This window comes from Lissotriton vulgaris, chromosome 5 (assembly GCF_964263255.1).
Source record: "Lissotriton vulgaris chromosome 5, aLisVul1.2, whole genome shotgun sequence".
In the NCBI taxonomy this organism is placed as follows: domain Eukaryota; kingdom Metazoa; phylum Chordata; class Amphibia; order Caudata; family Salamandridae; genus Lissotriton; species Lissotriton vulgaris.
In genome coordinates, this window is record NC_141693.1 from 1339318175 (window position 1) to 1339343757 (window position 25583).

Consider the following 25583-nt stretch of genomic DNA (forward strand, 5'->3'; position numbering starts at 1 on the left):
GTATTTAAAAGAATATGGTGCATTCCTGCCTTTTTTCCCTGTGCTGGTGCACTGTTGGCAGCCTTGGGCCATACCAGGCACCCTTGCTTCATGGTACGAGGGAGCCTCTGTTGCATGCAGTATTATGCTTGTGCACGAAGGGGCACCTTCCTCCACAAAAACAACCCTGAAAGGCATTTCCTTTATGTGTGCTGCACAATGCAGCACACATAGAAAGAGGCAGTAACAAGGAGAAATCAATATCTTTCTTCTCTTACGCCTCTCCTGGGAAAGCGTATCTTTTTGGCACATTACCAGGTCTACCAGTTCTGGTAACTCTGGGAATGCGTCAAAAACACCCATGCAACATCCATGGAATGCCTCTCTAGTGCAGAGTAAGGCAATGCAGTGATTTACACAGCGTTGCTTTACTCCAGATTTATGGTCACCCAAGGCCGCACAAAGTGCCACCTGTTTGCAGTCCTTTAGTAAGTATAAGAACCCGCTCAGGAAGGCCAGGCAAGTGCCTGTACTGGAGAATGACATGAGAAGATGTCTCAAAAACTGCTGGCAAATCAAGACGAATAAGAGCAGCTGAGCCTCCAGCATCTAACATAATGCAGATATCATTGCTGGTGGCAGTAAACACAGTTTCAGTACAGACTATAGGACGAACCCTGATTGATAGTTCTTTGACACAAAATTGTCTTCCATCACTGCAAGTTAACACAGCTCTCAATCATTTTAGCCGTACAGGAAGAAGGGGAACATGGTGATAATTGGATAACATTGTGGCCGCCAGATTCGTTTTTTTTTCAGAAGAGGATTAACTATCACTGTTTTATAGAAATCAGGGACCTTGCCAATGGCAATTGATCTATTACAGGCCAGGGTAATAGCCGAAGCAGTGGAGGGTGTAATATTATTAATGGTCTAGCAGGACATGGGTCTAATGCAGAGCAGGATGATATGAAATGTAGGGGCAAATTTACAAGCCCCTATTGCCACCAGAGCGTAAATTTTTTTTACGCTCCGGTGGCATACCTCCATTTTCAATATTTACAAGGTGGCGCTAAGCCACTTAGCTTGGCTTGACGCCACCTTATAAATATGTCTCTTTCCACCGTGGTCCTCTATGACAAAGGGGCATGCAATGGGTGATCTCTGACCGTTCCACTGCAACACCAATGACTTTTTGATGCTGCCCCAGATTTACAAGGAGAATGGCGCAGAAGGAGAATTCCACAGCACACATAGAAGGAGCATTAATTATTGTTTATGCGCTAGAAGGTGTCCCTTCCTATACATAAGCAATCATTAAATATTGTTCATGTACCGGAAGGGGCACCTTTCTGCACATAAGCAATCATTCCCTGCAACGCAGGCACACTTGCACTACAGCACTACAGCCAGAGCTAGGGAAAACAAAGGGGTGCGTCATATTGTTGTAAATACTGTGCATCCCTGCATTTTGAAAATGTTGGAATGCGGCGCTGCCAGATGTGGTGCAGCTCCGCGCACCAACGTCTTCTAGTAAATATGCCCCATAGTTTTTACAGTACTGTCACCTGATTAATGGGATCACATCTGACCAGCGCAGTAAAGTGTTGATAGACCAATGGAGCATCTCCCTAATCATACCTTAATGAGAACCAGATCTGCAGTTTGAGAGTTTTCTTGGATAAGGGACCAAAATACTGTCACAAAAAGGAAAACATACTGGGAGACATCCAGGAAAATGGGAAAACATGTCGGGCTGGAAAAGCAAAGCAATTGTTTTCTAGCTAGGTATTTTGAGGAAATGCAATACAGTGACCATATCCAGTTTGTAAGGTGTTCTAATGTAATTCATACACACAACCAAGATACACAAGGTGCAGGTCTGTCTACGCCAGTCCTTATCAGAGCTCTGGTATGGTATGCACCTGGAAGACATTGCTTGTTGAATTAGATATTCATGTTTCAGAAAATGCCATTGTCCAAGTGGGTCATAACGTAGCTCTAGAAGTGAGAACTCAACCTGAAATCCTACTATATTTTGTGTTTAAGTTAAATCCAGAAATAAAGTATTTTGTATTATGCCCAATGCTCAGTTTAGCTGGCCTACAAATGTTAACGTTACAGTGCAGGTGTACTAGAGTCCGTTTTCAGTACCGCTGTGCCCACAGTTTGTCCCATACTCAACCAATGACTACTACCCACATGATAATGTTACAGTCTTCCAACTTTCAGTACTGCAGTGTTCACAGGTTGCACCTCACTCAAGCAATGATCACTCCTGTTTGCTAATGTTACACTCATAAAACGTTCAGCATTACTAAGTCCACAGGCTATACCCCACTCAATCAATGATCACTCCCTGTGTGCTAATGTTTCAATCTTACAACATTCAGTATTGCTTTGTCAACAGGTTATACCACATTCAAGCAAGTGGTTGAAGGCGTGGGTGTCTCAGTGACCTGGAGAGCTATCCTGGTCGGAGCTTAGACAGGTGCCAGTTTCACCCAAAATGTACAGGTCAATGGGTAGAGACCTGAAGAAGCATCAGCCACTGGTCCTTTTGGTTGGGTGTTGGGCATAAAGCTAACAACCTGATTCTATAAAAAAAAAAGTACTTGTTCGGGAACAGCAGCAAGAACCACTAAATCTTCTGGCCACAAGGAACTTCCAGAGTCTCTGCAGGAGAGACAGTAGTTAAAGTTGCAAGGAAACTACTGCTATAATGACTGGGCTTTTGAGTGCCAAGTTCAAACAATCAATCAGTCAGCATTTGGAGAGTGCAACACTGTCACCCCTGGGAGTATCTGGGAGCTGAGTGCAAGGTCTCTGTCTAAAAGCCAGTCTTGAGGATAAGGTGGGAAAATGGAAGAAAATGGAAGAACTGAGCAGAAGAAAACAGAAGACAGAAAAATGAGCAAGCAGAAAAGGCAAAACAGTGGGCAGAAAAAGTAAAACAGAGCATAAGAGGGCAAGCCAGAGGGCAGAAAAATAGCAGAAGAGGCAAAATGGAGGGCAGAAAAACGAGCAGAAAAAGACAAAACAGAGACTAGATAAACAAACAGAAAAGGCAAAACAGAGCAAGAAATGAGCAGAGGAGGCACGCATAGCTGCCAATTTCCCCAGGTCTATGCGTGATGTGCTGCTCCACTCCAGGTTTTTTCTTTGAATTTTGGGACTTGTAGTTCTGTTTTATAATGGAACAAACAAGACTAGAAGCTGTAGAATTCTAGTAAAAGTTCTGGACTGGAGCAGCACATCATGCATGGACTTGGGAAACTTGATAGGGTTGGGCATAAACAGAGGGCAGCAGGTAGAGAGGCAGAAGAGGGTAGCGAACTGCTGGTAAGCTGGGAAGGAGAACTGTCACAGGGGGAGCCGGCACGAGGATATGCTCAATTGAGTTGTGCTGGGGCCTCCACTAAGTAGGTCCTGGGGAGGGTCGAGCGCTGGGTGGTGGGAGGAGGGAAATGGCAGGAGGAGGGACATGGTGTTAAGAAGGTAGAAGCGAGCAGAAAAAGGCAAAAAGAAGACAGAAAAACGAGCAGAAAGGCAAAACAGAGGACAGAAAATTTAGCAGAAAAGCCAAAACAGAGCAGAAGAGGGCAAAACAGGGCAGAAGACTAGCAGAGAAGGTTAAACATAGGGCCGAACCACAAGAAGAGAAGGCACAACAGAGGGCAGAAAAACAAGTAGAAAAGGCAAAATGGAGCAGAAGAGGGAAAAACAGAGAGAAGAAAACTAGTAGAAAAGGCAAAACAAGAAAGGAGCAGAGGAGGCACAAACAGAGGGCAGGAGGTAGACAGGTAGCAGAGAGTAGCGGACTGCTTATTTACAAGCCCCTTGTACCACCAGTGCGTCACTTTTTGTGACTCCTCGCTGGCCCAACCTCCTGCCCCATATTTACAAGGACACGTAAAGCCACCCTGCGTGGCTTTTCCTGTCCCTGTAAATATGGCCCCTTCTCACACAACACTTTGCGTGAAAAGGGCGTGACCAGTGTTTTGCTATGCGTGTTCTCATCCAACACCCATGTATTCTGCCGCAATTTCCAGATTTAGAGGAATTCGTAAACCTGGAAATGCGTCAGAATACTACGCGTGGTGCAACAAGGAGAAATTTTTACATTTCTCCTTGTTTTTTCCTCTTTCTGGGGGTGAGCATTTGCCAGCACAAATAGGAAGAGGAAATCACCTCTTTTTAAAAAAATATTTGTGCAGGAAGGTACACCTTATTGCACAGAAACAATCTCCCTGCAATGCAAGCACCCTTGCAACATGGCGCAAGGGTGCCTGCTTTTTGCATGGCAGCTGAATGTGCACCAGAGTAGGGAAATGCACAGGGATGCGTCAGATTGTTGTAAATATGACATATCCCTGTGTTTTGAAAGTGCCGCAGCCAAAGGGCTTGCTGTGCCGCGCTGCGGTACTTTCTTATAAACAAGCCCCATAATGTTCATTACTGCAGTGTTCACAAGTTATACCGCACTCAAGCGATGATTAGCCCTTGCGGCCTAGTGGTACTCTAACTGTTTTATTTCAATGCTGCATCTCCTCCTGTTAGAAAGGCTTGAAAATAGTATCTAGTTTTTGTCACTAAAGACTTATTTTACTCCTATGAGTGCATATGCATTTGAACAGGGCTCTGAAGTTGTTCCTCTCGATGCCTCTTGTGGTCTTAAACTTGCAAATGCTCTTTCTAGGGCTCTAAAATAATTCCAGCAGGGGCGGCCCTAGGCATGTGGAAGCTGTGCACCTGCACAGGGACGCCAAACCCCAGGGGCTGCCACGCCAATATATATCCTATATATCCTTAATATAATAATACTCTGACGATGGATACATATTTGCGTGGCGGCCCCTGGCAGGGATCTGGCGGCCTCCGGGCTCTGTCCCACTTCCAAACACCCTGACCCCCCTCTCTTCAATGGGCTCCGCTCCTGCATTCCTCCTGGTTCCTGGTTGGCTTCTTTTTTTCCCTACCCACGGCATGCCACGTCGTGTTTCACAAAACCCTCCTCCTAAATTTTATCGTTCTGCTACGAATTCGGAAGGATAGGAGCAGTCGCAGGTACTGGTCATCTAACGCATTTCTGGACATTTTATTAACACCTTCCATGCTGGTGACGGAACCGCTCCGCCAATAGCCTCGGTTGCGCTGTGCTTGTGACGGAGCGGCTCCATCACAAGCACAGCGCGCCCGAGGCTCGTGAAAGAGCGGTTCCGTCACAAGCATGGGAGCGCTGCGCCCCCCCCCCCCTACCTTCCTGCGCTCAGGGGGGCTCCGCCCCGCCCGGACCCCCTCTTCCGGGGCCCCCTACCTACGCTCCCTGCCCAGGGCCGCCATGAGCCTAGAGCCGCCCCTGGGACCAGACTATGCTACCTGTACGCATGTGTTTACAATACCCTGTGCAGCGCTCTGAAACCTCACTGGGGGGAGTTTGTGCTATAAAAAGACAAATATGAAGCTGGGTATAAACTAACCCGGGAGAAGGCACGTGTATGTACATTCATGCCGCGGGTGCAACCACTGGCCAGAGGGAGGGTGTCGACGATCTGCTCTGGCTCCTACTGCAAACTCAGAACTGATAAACACGTTAGTGTAAAGACGTAGGTCACGCACAGTGTGTACCGTGCGCGCTGCAGTGGTGTAGTCACATCTCCAGGGAACAGGCACATTCCTGGCAACACCATGTATTAGTCAATAGGCAGAAGAGGCCAGAAAGTGCGAGATGGTGTGAGACAGCAGCAGAGGAAGAGGGGAAGGGAACACAGGAAAACAGGGAGAGTGAGGAACAAACTGGAGCCAGGCCGTCTCTCATTGGAGTAACACTTTTTATTGCATTACTTGTTCTTACAATACAATGTGTTAAACGCATAGGCACAATAATACATTTTATTAATTTTGAGCTACTAGTCAGAGGGACGCAAGTAGCCTGCAGAAATCACCGCTCCCATAATGCCTTGCCCCAGCAATGCCCATAAATTAGTTATACAGTCTGTCCTACAAAACAGCACTTCCTGACATCCCTGCCTCCTATGATGGGAGAATCCTTGGAGCCCCTGCTGAGCCCCTGACCAGGGCACCCGCACCCCCCGCCACGGGCGCCAATGGTCACGCTATGTCCCACGTCATGTTATATGTCCGGCCCCCACCCGCGCGGCGCACCGGGGGTTGCCCGGTGCCCGCTATGGCCAGTCCGGGCCTGGTTACTGTCATTGGGCGACAGGCCATTCCCCCAGAGTGCTGTACGGATACCCCTTTCTTATTAAAACAAACAGGGAACCATTCGTCTTCATAAATACGGATGGTACAGCGGTTAAACTGTCTTCAAATGAACTTTATGACAGAGGTAAACGTTGCTGAACCATGCCTGTCTGTGACATTCATTCCTGCTGCGCCAATGCTCTGCCTGAGACCCCCGGAGGATGAAGGCGCTACTGGTACCTTTTACTTTACTCCCCAGACTGCGCACAAATTGATTTTAAAGCTAAATTCGGTCACACCGTATCATGCATCACATACGTAGCCGTAGGCCTGAATGCGACACCCCCGGTGCCACAGGGCACACGTGCACACAAGCTAGATAGAGGTTACAAGATTAAACACATTTCCTAGCGGCAGGAAAAATTTGAGGCCTAATGAAGAGGTCTTTCGGGGAATGAAGATTACCGGTGAGTCATGGAGTCATTAAAATAAGAAGAGGTAAGTGGCTAAAATGACAGCAAGGAGTGCCAAGGGGCCGGCTTCTGTTCCAGGAGCACCGCCAGTTTGAGTACCACCGCCAGCTTGAGTACCACCGCCAGCTCCACTTTCACTTTCTGCAACAAAAGATACATTTACGTCAGAATGAGAAGGACCGGTAAGTAACAACGGCACAGAGAAATATCGAAGTGTGTCCCCCCAAAAGCTGCTGCCCTAGAGTTTTGGGGCCATTAAACGGTATCATAGTTTAGATTCAAGCGATTTACGAACAAACATTTAGGTTGTCAGTCTTCCCTCACCTTTCATCTCTACCCCACTCTCTGCGAATTACAAGATACAGGCGCAAACACGAAATTAATCGTGATGAGAAATCCTCCAGTTTCCTAGGGGTATGTGTTACACCCTCTGGTGAAATGGCCTCCATCTTGCCGTTGCCATGCTGAAGGAAATTCTGCTTGATATAGCACGTTCTTTGGAAATTGGAGTATTTTACATTGTTGTCAAACTCTAATCCAAAATGATGAAGAAAAGCCCATTATTCCTGGTCTTTGAATTTCTCGATGATGCCAACCCAGGACCCTAATCAGAACCTCCCATAAAGCCACGTGCAAACAGGACAGAGAGGAGTGCATAAAACACATCATTTAAAGTGTGAAAACAATTTGGGGCCTTGCCATAGGCCAAAGAGAGAGAAACTGACTGCACCTCAAAGCTGTCGCAAAAACAGTGTTAGTACAAGTTGCAGTAGTTGCTATTACCACCAGTACTATCTGGAGGCAAAGGCCGAACATGCTCGTGATCAAGGCAATAGCAATAAGAAGCAAAATATATTTAACCAAAACCAGGCTGTAAGGTGTTACATTTATGCAACAAGGTAAAGTCACACTGAAGAGATTTTGTGAGTATTAGAAGAGTTGTTTTCCTGTGCAAAGTAATTGTTAGATGCAATCTGTGAGCCAGTAATACGTGTTTTTCTCATTTCACTTTTCCTGTCCCAGGGTAGTAAATTCATTTTTGATCTGTGCATTGTAGTAATAAATGCATGAATGTGTTTTGGTTGGTAGAGTTGCTCTAAACAACGTACAGTTTTGTGCCAGATTTATTTTCACTGACATGGCAAATATATTACAAACTGGCATAGCCACTGTTTAGTTATGTTAGTATGTATTTATTTATTTATTTATGTATAAAGTTGTATATAGCGCGAACACTTTCCATTAAAAAGGCAGTTCTATACCTTTTCACCCTGTGGATGGATTTGCCATAAACTTGTCTGTACGTTCGTTGAGGTACGTTTTGACATGACAAATTCCTTGAAGAGCCGTTCACAGGGCAAAAAGTTATAGAGTGAAAATGAAAAAATAAGTAATTTCCTCTTTTAGCTCCATTGTGAAAATGTTAATCTCAGCTACAGCCCAAACGCTGAACGGATTTATCCCGCACTTGGCACACAAGTAGGACTTTTAGCAGAGAGCTAGCTTTTTTTCCCTTTGGTGTAAATCCAAATGGCAGTTTTCGAGATATTAGCATTTAAAAACGGCGGAGAGCAAGTATTTAAGGGTTAACACTTCTGTCTTTGCCATTTAATCTCAAGGGTTAATCCTGCCATTACATTTTCAAATGTTAATGCAATGTGATTGCTGGATTAAGACTAACATGTTTTTTCTGCCATCTTGAAACTCGTGTGTCAGCTCAGACTAGGGGGTTTTGCCATGTCCAGAGTGGGTTCAGCAGCCACAATGGGGTGGCCGAAGGCCAATCCCTGCAGATAGCTCACACATTGCATGCCTTCAGCTGTGAGCAGCATGGCCTTGGTGACCACAGCAGGCTGACCTCAGTACTGGTCCTGCAGCCAACCCTCGCTGTGCATTATTCCTAATAGAGCAGGCCGTCCAAGGGTTTGCTGGGCAGGGTACTCCACCACGTTTGTGTTGGAAGTACCATGTCTGTCAAACCTCAAATCAGGCCCCCCTAGGTTTGCTCATCAATGAACTGGAGTTCCAGAAGTTCTGAATCAAGAGTATATAGCTCGTGGATACTTTTAATAATAGGGTAAGCGGAAGAAGTATCAAAGGACCTGCGACCTCTAAGGAATGAAAAGAGCATGCATTGCAAAGGGCCCTGCATAATTTAGCTGGGAAGCCTGCTTCCCTGTACCTGCACAGCTATGTCTGCTTGAAAAGACTGTTTCCAAATTGATGTTGAAATGATGGAAGTAAAACCCTATAGCGGATCAGAGCAAAACCTATGATATTTAGATTATTATATGGGGGCAAATACAAGCAAGGTTCCAAGATGTCTCCTCAGTGACGAAATATGAATCAAAACTTAAGAGTGGCAAGAAGATTCCCTCCCCGAAGACCCACCACTTTATACATCCTACTGCATACTGATGATTGTTGGCAAAGACAGTGCCTCACCCCAGTCAATAATACTGAAAGGTTTGTGATTCACAGCAGGCATAACCAGCAAATTGAGACTGAATGCTATTCACACCCTTGTAATTTGCTGAAGGATCTTGACTCAGATATCTGGCTATGTTTCCGTCAACAGCCACCTCCCAATCCTAAACAAGAAGGTCATGGAGGCGGGAGTGCCCCGACACGCATTGCTGTCACTCCATCGCTGTATAATCAGGATAATCAACACTTTTAGACATGCACAATATTAAGTGGGAGGTACATGTCATCTGGCTTTGACAATACAATTATTAAATAATATTGTGTGTGGGGAAAGCATTAATTACTTAGGCATGAACTCTCAATCACACAAATAATTGTTAACTTTGCTAGACTTAGGGGCATAATTATTTACTAGAAAAAGACTCAGCACAGCACTGTAAGCGATCTTGCTGCTCCGAGCTGTGTCATTAGGTGAGTTCAGGGATGTGTCATATTTACTGGAATACAACGCTTCCCTGTACTTTCCTCTGCGCTGGCACAAATTTGGCCACCTAGCGCAAACACAGGCACCCTTGCACCATGGTGCAAGGGTGCCTGCATTGCAGGGATGCGTATTTTGGTGCAGGAAGGGACACCTTCCTGCACAAAAGCATTAATTGATGGCATTTTCTTCCTTCGATGTATACTGCAGTATAAAGGAGTAGCTGTGTCATGTTTTATATCTTTGGAATGGTAATGACAAGTCCTCATTACTAGTAAAATTGGATTTTACATTACTATTTTAGAAAGTGGACATTTCTCTACTTTTACAGCTCTGAGTGCCTGCAGCCTTTCTCCAATACATGTCTGGGGTGGGTTACAGCTACACCTTGTACATTCCCTCTAGACAGCCACAAACACAGGAAGGTTAGGTGTGTCTGAGTACTCATTTCCATTCTGATGGCCCCTCCTGGGCATGAAGGGAGGAAGGAGCTGACACTTAGAGCTGAGGACCTGTCCCCACATAAAGGCTTTTGTGCACTTCAAAGACCCTTCTTTGAAGTGAACCCCACTTCAAAGGCACAGTTGGGTACAAGTACTGGGTCTCTGACCCCACCAATTCAGACACTTCTGGACCTGGAAAGAACCTCTGGCAGAAGAACTGATGTGCTGACCCTAGAACTGTCACTCTGCTGGACTGCTACTCTGGAAGAACTGCTTTTCTGCTGTGCTGCCCTGCTGCCTGCTGCTCTTTGACCCTGCTGAGGGAGAGCGAGACTCTGCCTTCAACCCAGAGTTATTCCCAAGGGCTTGCTGGCTTGCCTCCTGTTGCTTGAGACTCAGGGCTATCAAAGTCTCTTCCCCTGCTCATGTGCCTAGTTCATTGAAAGTGGATCCAGATACTTGCACCAGAGAAATCGACGCATCTCCAGTGTGCTCGGAGAAGAACTGGTGCATCAACCCTGTTGAGGGAGTAGAATTGTTGCATTGCACTCGAAACCACCGCATCACATCCGGAATCATCGCTTGAGAACCAACGCATCGCTGCCACTGCATGGAGAAGATCAACTCATTGCCCCTCTAGGTTGGGTTAACCCACAGGGCATCACCTTCAGAACCGCTGCACTCGGAACTGGCGCTTCGCTTAATGGACCTGATGCATCAGTGCAGCTGCGTGGAGAAATCTGGTGCAACAACATGCCCCCTGCATGGCGGATCATTGACACATCTTGTGCTGCTACAAGGCTTAAGGTAATTTTGCTCAGCGAGCTCTGCCTGGCTCCTGTAGCTTGCCTGTGCTCCATTGTGGGTGGCCTGAATTGTTGACTTTGTCCTGGTCCAGCATGACCAGATTACACCCATCGCTGCTTTTTGCTTCTAAGGGCTAGAACTGGTTTTTTTTATTCATAACTCAACTTCTACTCATTGGATCTTTGTTGTTTTGGTCTTGATTTATTTATAAAGTTATTGTCTATTTTTCCAAACCTGTCTAGTGTGTTTTTGTGGTGTTTTGATTGTGTTACTGTGTGTTTGTGTTGCACAAATACTTTATATATTGACACTTTAGATAAGCCTGATTGCTCTATGCCAAGCTACCAGATGGTGAGGACAGGTTAGCTTTGTGTGGGTATCTAGCTTACCCTGACTAGGATTGTGGTTCTTGCTTGGACAGGGTGCATACCTCTGCCAACCAGAAACCCAATTACTAACACCATTGGTATGTTAGGCATCTCTGTGATATCAATAGATAGGTTCACTATACATGCACTAATTGACATAAATATCACAATGAGACACACTTGAAGCTACACAAAGCTGTTGAAACTAGACAAACCCTTTCACTTATGAATCCACACTGCAGGGCCAGGGGTTGCGTAAGAACTCTTCTCTCTTCTCTCACGTAGTCATAGTGTCTCAATACAGTTTTCTCTCTCTCTGTCTGTTCCAATGTTAAGAGGCTGAATTAGATGAATCGAGAATTTGTGAATAAAGTTGATATGGTTTGCAGAGGTATCTCCAACTAGTATCTGAAAAACCTGTAGATCCTCTTGCCACCTGTTTGTTACAGTAACAGAAACATTTCCTTATTTATTAAAAGATGGAGTGACCACTTCAATGTTTGAGTAAGCCAATTGCCTCAACCAGCAATAACATTCTCACACCTGCATTGTAGCCAGCTCTTTTATCTCTGGTACGTTTTGACTTCCTTTATTCATTCAGGCATTTAGCCCTCCATGTGGAAAAAGGGGGACGGTCTTCACGTTTTGGGACCTCTAATCTTTAAGGATCCTTCACTCTGCAATTATGTGGCTACCCATAGACCACCTTAGTGACAGGGATGAGGCTTTTCTCTTAACATAGACAGCTTGATTAGCAAAGTTTAGTTTCCATCTGATGACCACATCCCGAAATCCATGAGCAGATGCAGTACCTCACAGCAAGTACTGTATACCTTAATGGATAATTTGCAAAAAAGATCTCCTGCACATCCTCAAAGTATGTAGTCTAGTCAAGGGACAATAATATATTCAAGCAGTCGCCTTCTTTCTTTCTGTTCTTTATTGATTTTTTATGCAGTGAGCTGAATCACTTTTTAGCCAATTGAGTCTCTTCTAGCCAACATGTGTTTCATTACCACACTCGGCGTACTCACTGTCTGTGAACACCGTTGATGACTTAGCGTGCCGGATTGGGTACGAGGATAAGCTGTCTCCATAATCTGAGCTGGGATGGGGCAGTGAGATAAATAACGGTGATGGATCAAGCCCTGATCTTTGGACTGGGTAAGAGTGGTCTGCTCAATTCAGACACTCTGTTCATCACCACCCTCTTTTGTAAATCGATTTTGGCCACTATAGGTGTGGCAGGGTATACTCAGACATGAGTCCCTTTCTCACTGCTCCATCAGGATTCAAGCAAGCCGGGCCGAAGACGGCTGAAATGCCAGAAACCGGTCCCCGGTAGCTTGTCTCCTTTCTGGTAAAGAATTGGCTTGGTAGTTTAGTCTGCCCTGTTCCCATGATGCACTGGGCCAGGGACAGACTGATTTGCATATAGCCAGGTTCTGAGCTGGGATGGGGCAGTGAGATAAATAACGGTGATGGATCAAGCCCTGATCTTTGGACTGGGTAAGAGTGGTCTGCTCAATTCAGACACTCTGTTCATCACCACCCCCTTTTGTAAATCGATTTTGGCCACTATAGGTGTGGCAGGGTATACTCAGACATGAGTCCCTTTCTCACTGCTCCATCAGGATTCAAGCAAGCCGGGCCGAAGACGGCTGAAATGCCAGAAACCGGTCCCTGGTAGCTTGTCTCCTTTCTGGTAAAGAATAGGCTTGGTAGTTTAGTCTGCCCTGTTCCCATGATGCACTGGGCCAGGGACAGACTGATTTGCATATAGCCAGGTTCTGAGCTGGGATGGGGCAGTGAGATAAATAACGGTGATGGATCAAGCCCTGATCTTTGGACTGGGTAAGAGTGGTCTGCTCAATTCAGACACTCTGTTCATCACCACCCCCTTTTGTAAATCGTCTCCATAATTGGAGCATCGCAATGAGGAGGAAATTAACTCGGATATAGTTTACATTACATTATATTGAGGAGAAAAATTTTCAGAGGACTTACGGGTCGGGAATAAAACCGGACTTAAGGGTTTTTGAAAGAGATATTTTAACCGTGAGGAAGTCGTGGAATCTCTTCCCATTAGGACGGCGAAACACGTGTTAGAGCAGGTGCAGGAGATCTTTTTTGCAAATTCAGGTTGTCATTGACCACATATTAGGGAATAAAGTGGTTTTCCCTACCTCCTTAGCACTGCATTTACTTTGAATTTATTAACTATATTCTGTGTTTGGTCTAGTTTTTCAGCAACCCCTGGTTTAACAGGTTGTGGTCAGCTCAGTGTACTTTGGCCCAGGCAGCTGAAATCCATCACAAATGTTGTGGAAATCTGTTTATTTGTCTGCCCTGCCCCTGGTTACGGGGCTTTGACGTGGAGAAGAGAGGCGGGACAGGAGCACCATAAATTCCATTGAGCCGTCTTGCCCCTTTAGAGGACTTTAATGAGTTGGATTGACTTCGTGATTTGGAGGCAACACATGCTCAGCCCCTCCATCAAAAAGGCCCCTTGTGTCAGGATCCTGAAGCAGTTAGTGCCCCATTGGTTTAATTGCCGGCTAGGATATCATCAGAGCCTCCTCCCGAGGTGAAGTACAAAGCCAATCCTGACTCTCAGGCAAGGTCTTATATGCTTTTGTCCCCCTTGGCTGATTTAGGAGATTCTAACTATAATCCCAAAAATAAATGTAATCTTGTCTCCTGGAATGTGGCTAGCTGGCCCGCCAAAGTTTCAGATGATTGATGGCTTTTATATATTAGATCTTTCAAAATTATATGTCTACAGGAAACCTGGGAGAGACAGAATGAATTATTTGTGGATGGGTATAAGACTTTTTTTTGCCCAGCACAAGATTCCAACATGGGAAGAGCGAGCAGGGATCTTATCATATTTGTTGAGCTAGAGTTTTGCAAGAGGTGCAGATTTTCAAGTGGGACTCTTGGGTGTTCCAGGGAATAAAATAGAGTATAGGGAGAGAGCGTCCACTTGGGATAATCAACTTCTAAAACATGAAGAAGGGTAAGGGCTGGCCGACCAATATTAATGCTCTAAACATTGCCCTAGACACCTTAAAGGGTGAGGGTCTTGGGCATATGAACCTTATTTTAGTGGATGATTTTAATTGCCACCTATGTTGATTTTTTTAATGGACCCTCCTATCACACAGCCCTATCCACTCACAGAGGACTTGCATATGGAGCATACCATGGAAGGTGATGAGTTGAACATTTCCTTATTTACGCATAAACTAGTGCACACCCTGGACCACTGGCACACAGGACCCATTTCCCACCTGCCCCCATCCTATAAAGGTAGGGTATCTGCCACCACCATAGACTATATTTTTGTGTCTGCCTCCCTAGGCTTGGGCCCAGGCCTTTTTACCATAGAGAAAAACCATTTTAGCGACCATAACCCCCTGACACCCACACTGAGGTTGGAGGGCATTCATACAATGGCCTCTTGTAATTTACAGGCACCTCCAACCTTGACTGATCAGGGTAGGCGTCTACGTTGGTCAAGCATAGATGCTAAGACCTTTAACCATAGTCTTTTCACCTGCTGAGGGCGTGAGATAGTCCTTTGTTTGGACCTCTACCTCAAGTAAGGTCATTCTAAGCTCTTCTATCTTATTGCCCAGGTGGTCTCCGGTTCCTTAACGACACAGTCAGTGAGGCATGTTCAGACTCCTCACTCGTGGTTTGACCGCAAGTGCTCTCAAGCACTGAGGAGGTTAAAGGCTGACTTGAAGCAGGTGCCTCGGTTGAAAGATAGAGTGAATCAGTTCCGGCGTCTATACAAAGGGTTGGTGGAATTGCGCAGGCACCAGTTACAAAAACAGGCGTGGGAGGTGCTAGCGAAAGCAGGGGAGTTGAGGGATTCAGCCCTATTTTGGAAAATCCATAATAGCCCCTGCTTTGAAGAATCAGCTAGACCTTCCATATGTCATCATATCACTTCAGAACAGTGGGTATCTCACTTTGAAAAGGTATATTCCATAGGACCCCAGGAGGAGCCAAGGGTAGATATACCGCCTAGCCCATCTGTAATTCCCATCAGTTTTTCGCTGAGTGAGGTTCATTCAAGTATAGAGCTGCTATCGCTAAATAAGGCCTCGGGCCCGAAGGAATACCCCCAGATCTGTTTTGTGATAATATCAAGGTCTGGGCCCCCCTTTGAACCCAAGTTTTTAATGCGGTAGCCTTAAAGGGGATGTTGCCCTCCTGGTCTACTGCCATAATTATTCCAATCTATAAAAAAAGAGGACAAGGACAATCCTCATTCGTATCACCCGATCTCTCTTATTGATGCTGTTGTAAAGGTCTTGGGTCAGGTTCTTTTATCTAGATTGTCTGTGTGGGCCATAGATAACCAGATTTTAGCAGAAGTCCGATTTGGTTTCTGGGAAGGCATGTCAGCTACAGACCAGTGCCTCAATCCGTATGTTTGGACTACCAAATACACACTGACACAACCGGGCGTCCCGGACTTAGCCTTTATGGACCTCACGTCTGCGTTTCATCATGTCAACCAGACTAAGCTATGGGATATCTTGATCTCCCTGGGAGTGGAACCTTCTAATGTCCATCTACTTATATCACTTCATGTCAAGACGACTGCAACAGTGAGAAATAAACCTGGGGGGAGGGAACTCACAAAACATTTTAACTGCATGAGGGGAGTGTGCTAAGGCTGCATTTTAGATCCAGTCTTAGTTTTTGTATATATTAATGGCCTTGAGGCAGCCCTATTGGCACTTCAGTCGGATTCTCCTAAAGTGGGGAGGAGAGCCTTGCCAGCCTTACTCTATGCCGACGATGCAGTGTCTTAAAACTATATAAATCCAAGACTATTGCAAAAGATGTATATGGCAGTGAGGTGTGGGGGTATATCCCCTCTCATAGTTTACAGGTGGTGGAAAATAAGTTTTTACGGTGGATCTTGCGCATCCCCCAAGGTACACCAGCTTGGTCTGTCCATGAAGAGCTAGTGGTGGATTATCTGGTAGATCAAGTGGCAATTAACCCATTACTTTGCTGGATAAAGATCTGATCACATGAAGATAAGGGTTTAAACCGCTTGATTTTAGCAGATTATTTGGCCATGGATCAGTCCTTTAAAATTCCCTGGATACATTATTTTAAGGAAGCTGCACAGGCTAAAGCCCAGACCTTTTTTTTGCACATGACACTTTACGCCCTGGAGATTTGAATAGCACAAAAGAGGTATACTATAAATTTGTCACTGCCCAGCGCGAACATATTAAGCTTAGTTAACCTTTAGTGAGGGCTTATGTAATGTTAAAGTATGTGCCGGGTATGGAGCCATACCTTAGTGCACTTTCGAGCGCCCATGATAGAATTTTTATTTCACGCTTTAGATTTAACCAACTCCACCATGTTTTAGCCTCACCAGCGGTATTTTTTACCTCAACCCAAAGAGGTCCCTGTGGCTGTGATCTTAGATCTCCACAGGACACGCTTTTACTTTGTAAATCAATCTCAGTGCCAAGAAAACGGTTCCTCTAGATCTTACTTTAGACCTTGCAGTTTAGATAGGCAAAAGTGGCACTTTTGCATTTACAGTTGCTACTAAACCACCACACCTTCCTTGTTGTGATTAGTTTTTTTAGAGCAGCTTACAGATCTAGGTTATCAAGAATTGATTGAACCCCTATTGCTTTGTATTTATGAGGTTAATATACGCGGGATGGGGTACATAACCATAGATTTGTGGGGTTCTTAGTATTTTGCTTTGTCTTAACCAGTTGCGTACTTTTACCTGTTTTAACTGATTTTTCTGACTGTTTTGTTGTACCTGTTTATGGATGTGTTGTCATCCAAATAAAGAAAGAATTATTATTATTGTTGCAAAATATGATAATGTTTTAAACATGTCAAAAAATTCCACCAACAAGTGAACTGAGATTCCAATCCTAAAAAAAGTATTGTTTTAGAGTACTGAATGGGTCTAGACCAAAGTCAAAGTTCTAAAATCCTGGTAATGCAGTGACTATACTAATTCGGCTTAGTGACAGGGAGCACTGGACACAAACAGGAGCAATTTACAGCTTCCCCTGGTCTGCTTCTTCACATTTCCAACTGTGGGAATTACTGATGCCGGAATTGGAATTGTTCTCACAGTAGGTCTATTGGGGCTTTCAAACCTTACTACCCAGAATCTTATGAATGGCTGATTGCAATCAAAAGTCTCAGATGGCATGTTACCAACTGGACTAGGGGACCCACTTTCCCCGCTGGGTCGTAGCTGTAACGTGATAAACAGGATTCCGGGCCAAGGACAAATTGCACCCTTAGATTTTGCATTCTCAGTAACTGTAATAAATTATTTAAATATTGCCGAAACCAGAGCGACCGGTGTTAAGAATCCGAACGCTACTGTAAGGCTTAGAGTAAGTGCAACCACCCATGCTCCTATCAGGCCGATAATGACATATGCTAGCTCCCACTATCATGTAAGCAGACACAGGTTTCCCACAACCTTGGGCACACAACAATGGGAATCCTTGTAAGATGTCTTGTCAAAGTAGTACAGCAGATCTCCTTTCGATTTTAATGTGAATTCAAAGAACTTCTTGAGACCTAGGGGGTCATTAGGATGGTGGACGGACCTGCGTACGTCCGCCACCCCGAGGTAGAGGGACCGTCCGCATGGGCAGCGGCGGTCCCTCCATGCAAATTAGGATGTGAACAGCACCCTAGCGGTCACATCCCGTATCTTTAACCTTGCGGCGGGTGCTGCTTGAAGCAGCACCCGCCGCAAGGTTAAAAATGCATGTATTGCATTTACATGCACAAAGCGGCAGGCACCGCGCGGTGCCTGCCGCTTTGTGCATGTAAATGCATGTGCACCCCCTGACACCCTGGGGGCCCGCAACGGGCCCCCAAACTGAAAAGACAACGTGCTTTTCCACGGCGGAAAAGCCGCCATGGAAAAGCATGTTTCCTGCCCCATCCTAATATGGCTGGGGGTATCTGATAGACACCGCCACCATATTAGAGCTTTTCCGCCACGGTTGGAAGGCGACCGCGGCGGAAAAGCGGCGGATTGTTTTCCCGTCCGCCGATGACCCCCCAGCCATCCTAATCTGGCGGGGGGTCTTTGGAGGCACTGCTGCAGTGATTCCGCATCCTCCGGGCCGTCGGTGGCTTCCGTCAGCCCGGAGGATGTGGAATCACCACAATCCTAATCGGCCCCTTAGTTTTTACCAGTTTGGAGTAGGGAGGGTTGAACAAGTGGGAACCTTGTAACAAATGTAAACAAGTGCCAGCTTCAAAAATCATAACCCAAGCCAATCAGTGGTGGGCCCATCTTTGTGGGCATTTACCTAACATAACATAACATAGGCTATACTTTCCTGAACCCGTGTCTCGCATACACCTCTCAAATGGACACAAGGGAGTGGGCACTGATGGTCACCAGGCAGTCAGTAGGGTTGACCCTCATGGTACCCACATTCCCAGGCTGATCTAATTTTTTTTTAATTCTCTGCTCTAGGTCTTTGTTGTATGTAGAAACTAAGCAAAGGGGAAACGGTTTGGGGACTCTGAGGTGCAGCACCGATGCATGCTCCAAGGACAAGGAAGCCTAAACCTTCTGTACGGAAATGCCATTTTGTGTGGAAACAACCAAATATCTCCACATGAGAATTTTAAAATGAAGATGTTGTATCCCAGGAAGATGTCTATCAGCACAAACATTGTTCTGTTTGTTGTACACCCATGGCTATGTTAAACCTTAAGTGATACAACATGAGCACATTGTTCTAGCAGGATTCTTCCAAAGCCAGGGATTCGGACGACGGGAACAAGTGCACAGTATACAGTCAGAAGCATAAAACAGTTCCTCTCAGCTTTCTTGCTTAGTATGCCCATGCACTTATATTTGTAGTGTGCCTATACTGTGTGCCGCTGAGGCGGCTAGCACCGCATGGTACAGCCTCACTCCTTTCCTTCGTGGGTATTTTGTACTGCTTCTGTTCTACAGTGTTCAAATGTAGCCCTCATTCCCATAGCTAGCGTCTCTACTCCCTCAGATAGTTAATAGTAGGCACTAAAGAGGCTCATTTCCGAACCTAACCTTACCGTACACGCATAATTACATGTTTAATTGACACTGGTAGTGCCACTGAAAGTGTCACATGTAAGCCTTGTAATGTAACACATAAGCACACACTGAATACAGAAATGTCACACATAGGTAAACTGGAAACTTTACAGCAATGGTCCAACCCCTGATACGTGACATTTGCCAGAGCCAGGGTATCAGGATGAAGGTCTCCACACTTCAAAGAGCTGGTTGTTTCATTTCATAAGTTGATCACTTGTAACTGTAGCTTAACATCAAATATTTGTAGCATAAAATCCCCCTGCCACTGCGCTTCAAACTCTTTTTGGTAAGGTAGCAGACTCAAGTGTAATATTGAAGACCCTTCATTCTACCTGTGGTTTTGCTATGATTTGTTGACCTCTCATTGTGCAAAGTTTAACAAAAACTTTTCTTCTCCTTTATTCTTTAATCTGTGATCAGTTCTAATAATTTCAATTGTACTTTTTTCAGTTTTCCTTTTTACAGACTGCCTGGTCTGTGCATTTATTAAGCACCACATACACTGTGCGGGGGGGGGGACTCCTCTTATTTTTCAATGATTCTCAGAAAAGGTATGTTTTCCAAAGACATGCATATATACTTCCTAACAGTGCAATGGATACACATTTTTCATACATATACATATGTCAATGAGGGATCATGTGGCTTAAAAGGAACGGAGTTCCAAACTGAAGGCGCTTGGAAGAATAATCTTTAAAGGGCAGCACAACAGACAGACTTTCATCTGTATTGCACCGATTGCCATCCAGGTAATTGGGCAAGTTTCTGCCTGTGAGGTAGGCGGGTGCTAGCCAGCTGCAAATAGACTTCCAAGGAAGGCAAGTGACGTCAGAACCCACAGGAATCCAGTGAAGTAGCATTCTGCCTTGGGAGGTAGGCCCACCACTTAATAGGTGACAAATCACCTGGGCTTCTGCGTCTTGTGTTCTCATAACTTGGGAGTTAGTGGCACAACTCCAAAGGACATTTTAGTAGCCAAGAGGAGAATCAACCTGGCACACTGACTCCACTTAGGCTGGGGTCTTGGATCCATTCTCTGATCTTCATTCACAAATTAAATGAAGTTTTTGATACACACTGGGCTTGTCATCCATCTCGGGGACTACAAGGCATATTTAATCCAACTAAGTAATTCACCACATCCATGCGGAAAAGCAGGTCACATAACTATATATTTAGCCTCAATCATTCAGGCCCCAAACACTCTTCAACACTCAGATGAAGCTGCATGCTTAGAATGTCTATGCTCCTTTCCTAGGCACTGAGGTAAACGCTACTATTTCTAACTGCTCTTCAGGAGCTTCTCCAGCCGTCCCTATGGATGCTACAACATTATATAGAAGGCAATATAAAAGGTGTGTGGGCCAACGTAATGCTGTAGCTGCCCTGCATTCCTATGGTTTCATCAAAATGGTGAACAAGTGGAGAACTTTGAGTGGAGAGATCGACCGCTGACTCTTACTTGGCAAATAAGTCTTGAACACAACTAACCCCTTAGACAATGGAGCAAGGACCCACTGTTTTACTCACCACGTTTGACAGCCCTAACAAGTAGTGACATACAGCACATGAATCCCTTACTGCTGCATATAAGTTATAGGGTCAAGCCTACACTCACTCTCCTTATTTGTTTATTTATTGATGCAATTTTATATAGCTCGTATTTTACCCATAGGAGTTAGAGCGCTCTACAATAGAGTGAAGTACATGGCATGAGAAATTCCAAGTAAAGTGGTAGAGGTGATAACTACTATACATACTCATGGTGAGGGTTCCAGATTTACAAATTACACATTAACTAAATAATACAAATTGAACACTAAAGTTAGAGCGATTAGAGAGACAAAAGTACATGTTACAAATTACAAAGTTGAAGCGAAGCAAAAGGGCTAACTAGCTCTCTCGTGAGTGTCATGAAACAGTCAGAGTAACGCTAGGTGCATGTAGTGGGGCGCTAGGCGACGAGAGGAGAATTATTGAGATAAGTGTCTTTGGGTGAGAGGAGTTTTATGGTCCTTTTTGAAGATGCAGAAAGAGGTGGTGGTGCAGAGATTTGATGGATGCAAGTTCCAAATTCTAGTTGCATTACTTGAGAATGATTGTGCCATAAGTCTTTCCCTTTGGAAAGTTGAATGTTCAAGTAGTAGGTTTTCAGCATTACATGAGGGTCTTGAGCCACCTGCAATTTTAAGTTTGTTGGCTAAGTAGCATTGGGTGGAGTTGTGAATGGCTTTATAGGTGACACAGGCAGTCTTATATATTGACTTAGCTGTAATAGGAAGCCAGCGAAGAGTTCTCGGCAAAGGTGTGATATGGTTGTTTCTTTTGGCCCCATGGAAAATGCGTGCAGCCAAATGGAGGATAGATTTTAAAGGAGAGAGGTGGACCTTGGGAGGCCTGCAAGGAGAGAATTACAATAGTCCGGTCTGGAGAGTTCTAAATATTGAACAAGATTTTTCAGGTCTTGTTATGGAATGAGATGACAGAACCCTCTAGGAAGGCCTAGTTGGTACCATGCATTCTTGGAAAGGTGTTAATTTGGAAGTCAAAGTTGAGTCTTTTGTCCTGGATGACTCCTAGGGATTATCACTATCGATCAAGGTGGGGTTGTAGTCGAGAATGTTCAGATTTTCCATCGATGATTGCACAGGGGGTGAATAATTTGAGTTTGTGATAAGAATGAGCTTGGTTTTAGAGGGATTTAGTTTTAGTTAGTGAGATGTCATCAATTCTTGAGTAGAGTAGATGGTGGTAGCGAGGAGTGAAGTGTTGTGTGCAGAGGACACCTTGAGGTACAGTTGGCTGTCATCAGCATAGGGGTGATAAAGAATCCCAGACTTTTGTAATAGATCATCTAACGGTTCCATGTAGAGATTGATTAGGGTGGGAGCAAGGATAGAGCCTTGCGGGATGCCATGATCCACAGCCTTTGAAGTAGAAAGAAAGTTTTCAATTTTGATCATCTGAGATCTGCCCGTGAAGTATGATTCAAACCATTTAAGAACTATTCCTTCAAAACTCATTCTTTTTTTAAGAGTGTTAAGAAGTGTGTGATGGTTTACAGTGTCTAAGACTTCAGAGAGGTCAAGCAGGATCAGAAGGCAGGAGCTGCCTGAATCAAGGATACGGAGGGCATTGCCGATAATCTGCAGCAGCACTGTTTCGGTGCTGCAGCCTTGATTGAAGCCAGATAGAAATTCATCCAGAATGTATTGTCCTTGATATGTTGGGTGAGTTTCTCCACTACACAACTTTCTGTGCTTTTGTCAAGGAAAGAGAGGTTGGCAATAGAGCCGAAATTGTTAAGGTTGTTCACATCAGCACAGGGTTTCTTCAGTAGTGGTGGTTACCTGGCCTATTTTGAGGACCCCAGGAAAGGAACACTGACTAAGAAAGAGGTTCATCAGACTGGACCAGAAGAGGAGTGTGTGGGTATGAAGATCTATTGGAAGGTCGCTTGGGATATGGTCTAGAGAGTGGCTCGAAGGTTTTGTTTTTAAAACGTTCTTGAAGAGAGTGTCATGGGTGATGACGTCAAAGCTATGACGTCTTCACAGATCAGGATGACCTCTTCATCCTCTCCAAATTGCTGCCTCGGAAGAGAACATGCCATCTGGTAACCCAAACCTAACTTTGTGCTAATCGGGCTTTGGGGGGTTTTGTCCAGTAGGGTGGAGGGGGGGCTGGAGGGCAGCCAGTACCCCAGTTGGGCTGATTGGGCTTTGTCGGCTCCTTTTGGGTTGGGTGGGCTGGTTTTGGGCTAGTTTTGAGCTGGGGGCATATTAAACCGGACATTTTGGGAAACTATCCACCATTTTCGTGGTAGTTACCCAGCAAATGGTTGTAGGTGACCTGGGGGCTTCTCTGTTTTCCCTCCCGCCCGCCTTTGGTTTCTTTTTCTTCTGGGGGGTTTGTACTTTATTGAGGTGGTCTTGTTGGGACCAGGTGCATCGGGGGGTTATATTGTATGGGGTTTTCATCGCTGGAGCAGGTGCTGGTGTGTTTCTGTAGGCCTTTTGGTGGCGTTTTTTCCTAAAAGTGCAGGGGGGATTTTATGAGGTCTGGTTTACATTTGAGGTAGATATAAGAAGTTATATAGTTAGGTAGGCAGGTAAGTTGGAAATTGCAAGTTGGTGTTTATAATTGTTGCAGGGGGGATCTATTTTTAGGGGTGGGGGTGCAGGGTATGTTAGAAAGTATATATTTAGTGAGGTTTAGTTTTGAACGGCACAGGCCAAGGGTATGTATTTGTAAGGTGCACCTGTTTCCAATAAAGCGGCCTTTTATACACCAACAAGCTGGTCTGTGGTATGTGCTGCCCCCACCCCATTATGGGCCCAATGTTAATGTTAATGTTATGGGGGATTTGTAAAGTGCGCTGCTACTCCTAGGATTGTCCCGGCGCTGAGAAGTCCCCCATAGAAAGAGGGACCCTAGTCACTCACAATCCAACACAGCTTCATTACTGATGAAACAGCCAGGTCTTAAGTTGGCATCTAAAGCTAAGCAGCTCTGGCTCTTGTCTGAGGGAGAGAGGCAACGAGTTCCAAAGTCTACCCACTACCACCTGGAAGGAGAGTCCCTCCTTCCTGGACTGAAAGAATTTTGGCACCAGTAACAGATGTTGGGCAGATGACATCAAATTCCTGTCTGGGATATAGGGCGTGATTCTCTTTCTGATGTACTGAGCCCCGCTATTATGAAGAGCCTTAAAGGCCAGCACAAGAGACTTGAAATCAATCTTGTTTTTCACTGATAACCAATGAAGGGTTTTCAAATGACTCGCCATGTGAGTCCTAAGCCCAACCAAAGAGATCGCTCTGGCTGCCGCATTTTGCACAACCTGTAGGCTGCCCAGTAAATAATTTGGGATGCCCAGGTATAATACATTGGCATAGTCCAGCCATGACATAATCAAGGCTTGGTCTACCGTCTTCCTGTGGGACAGTGGCAGCAGTGGTCGAAAGTTCCTAGTCATTTTTAGGAGCCTAAAACACGTGCCAGCCACAGATTGAACCTGCGACTTCATAGAAAGATCCGAATCAAGCTTGACTCCAAGATTTTTCACAGTGGAGACAGGACTGGATGTAGAAGGTTGATCCTGGGGCCACCAATTCCGCGATTCATCACCCAGGGTGTGACCAAAAACGATAATTTCAGTTTTGGTGGAATTGCATGACAGTTGGTTCTGTCGAAACCAATCAAACACTTTATTCAGGCATTGGTGTATTAAACTTTCATTTAGCGGCTCATCCTTTTCATACCTGAACAATAGTTGGGAGTCATCGGCGTAGGTTATAACCTTTGCCCCAAGTTTCTCCGCTAGAGGTGCCAGTGGTGCCATATAAATATTAAAACGAGTTGGGCTCAAAACTGGGCCCTGAGGCACTCCAACATTCAGCGAAGGAATATCAGCTGAAAAAGGTGGGGATCAGACAGATTGCTGACGGCCTTCCAAAAAAGAAGCAAACCACCTAAGAACCGTGCCCCAGAAGCCACATTCCCTGAGTCTCTGAAGGAGACGTCAATGGGGCACGGTATCAAAAGCTGCTGAGAGGTCCAGCAGTATTAAAACTGCCTTACCTCCATTGTCCAGTCCCAGGATTTCTAGGGATTTTGACTTGCATCCAAGATAGAGCCGTCCATGCTTATGTTTATCTGAAGCAGATCTTGTTTGTATTGTGTCAATGCCAGGGATGCAAGGTTGGAGACTGATAAGGCAGGACTGTTTGCAGTTTGCCTCAAGACCTACCATTGACTGTTCTATTGTGCTCAGGACACTTTCAGAATACTCCTTCCTATTTTGATTGCGAATTTCTTTATAGTGATTTTGAAGTAAAGTTCCTACACATGCTCTGTGTCATAGGCATACAGTTGGTAAGTTTGTAAAAAATAATCTTTTAATCATACTTTGCTATATTTTGGCACATTTTCTCCATATTTTAGTTGTGATCAGTTTGCATGTCCTTATGTCCTAGACTTGGCAGCAGCTTCTCCAAGCCTCAACGTACACCACAACCTTCCACCCTTCAATGGTAGTGTAAATCCCTGTGGATTACCAAAACTGACAAAGCATTAACAACTATCAATGGGCATGGACACTTCAATTCAGCAACACAGCTGTCCATGGGGCCTGAGCTGGTGCAAGGAAATAAAGAAATGAAACAGAAGAATTTGAAAAACATCCACAAAAAGGGACGGCACTAGAGGAATTTAGGACAACATTTGCAACAAGCATTGCCAATGCCAACGCTTTAAAGGAATGTTGTA

General features: G+C 45.1%; 1 protein-coding gene across 1 annotated transcript in view; it reads right to left on the minus strand.

Moving 5' to 3' along the window:
* Positions 1-5791: 5791 nt before the first annotated feature.
* Positions 5792-25583, minus strand: part of PI16 (peptidase inhibitor 16) — a 169163-nt gene continuing 149371 nt past the window's right edge. The window contains exon 6 of the mRNA XM_086923274.1: positions 5792-6797. Within this exon, the coding sequence (XP_086779400.1) occupies positions 6667-6797 (131 nt within the window). The 3' untranslated portion in view covers positions 5792-6666. The remainder of the gene's footprint in view (positions 6798-25583) is intronic.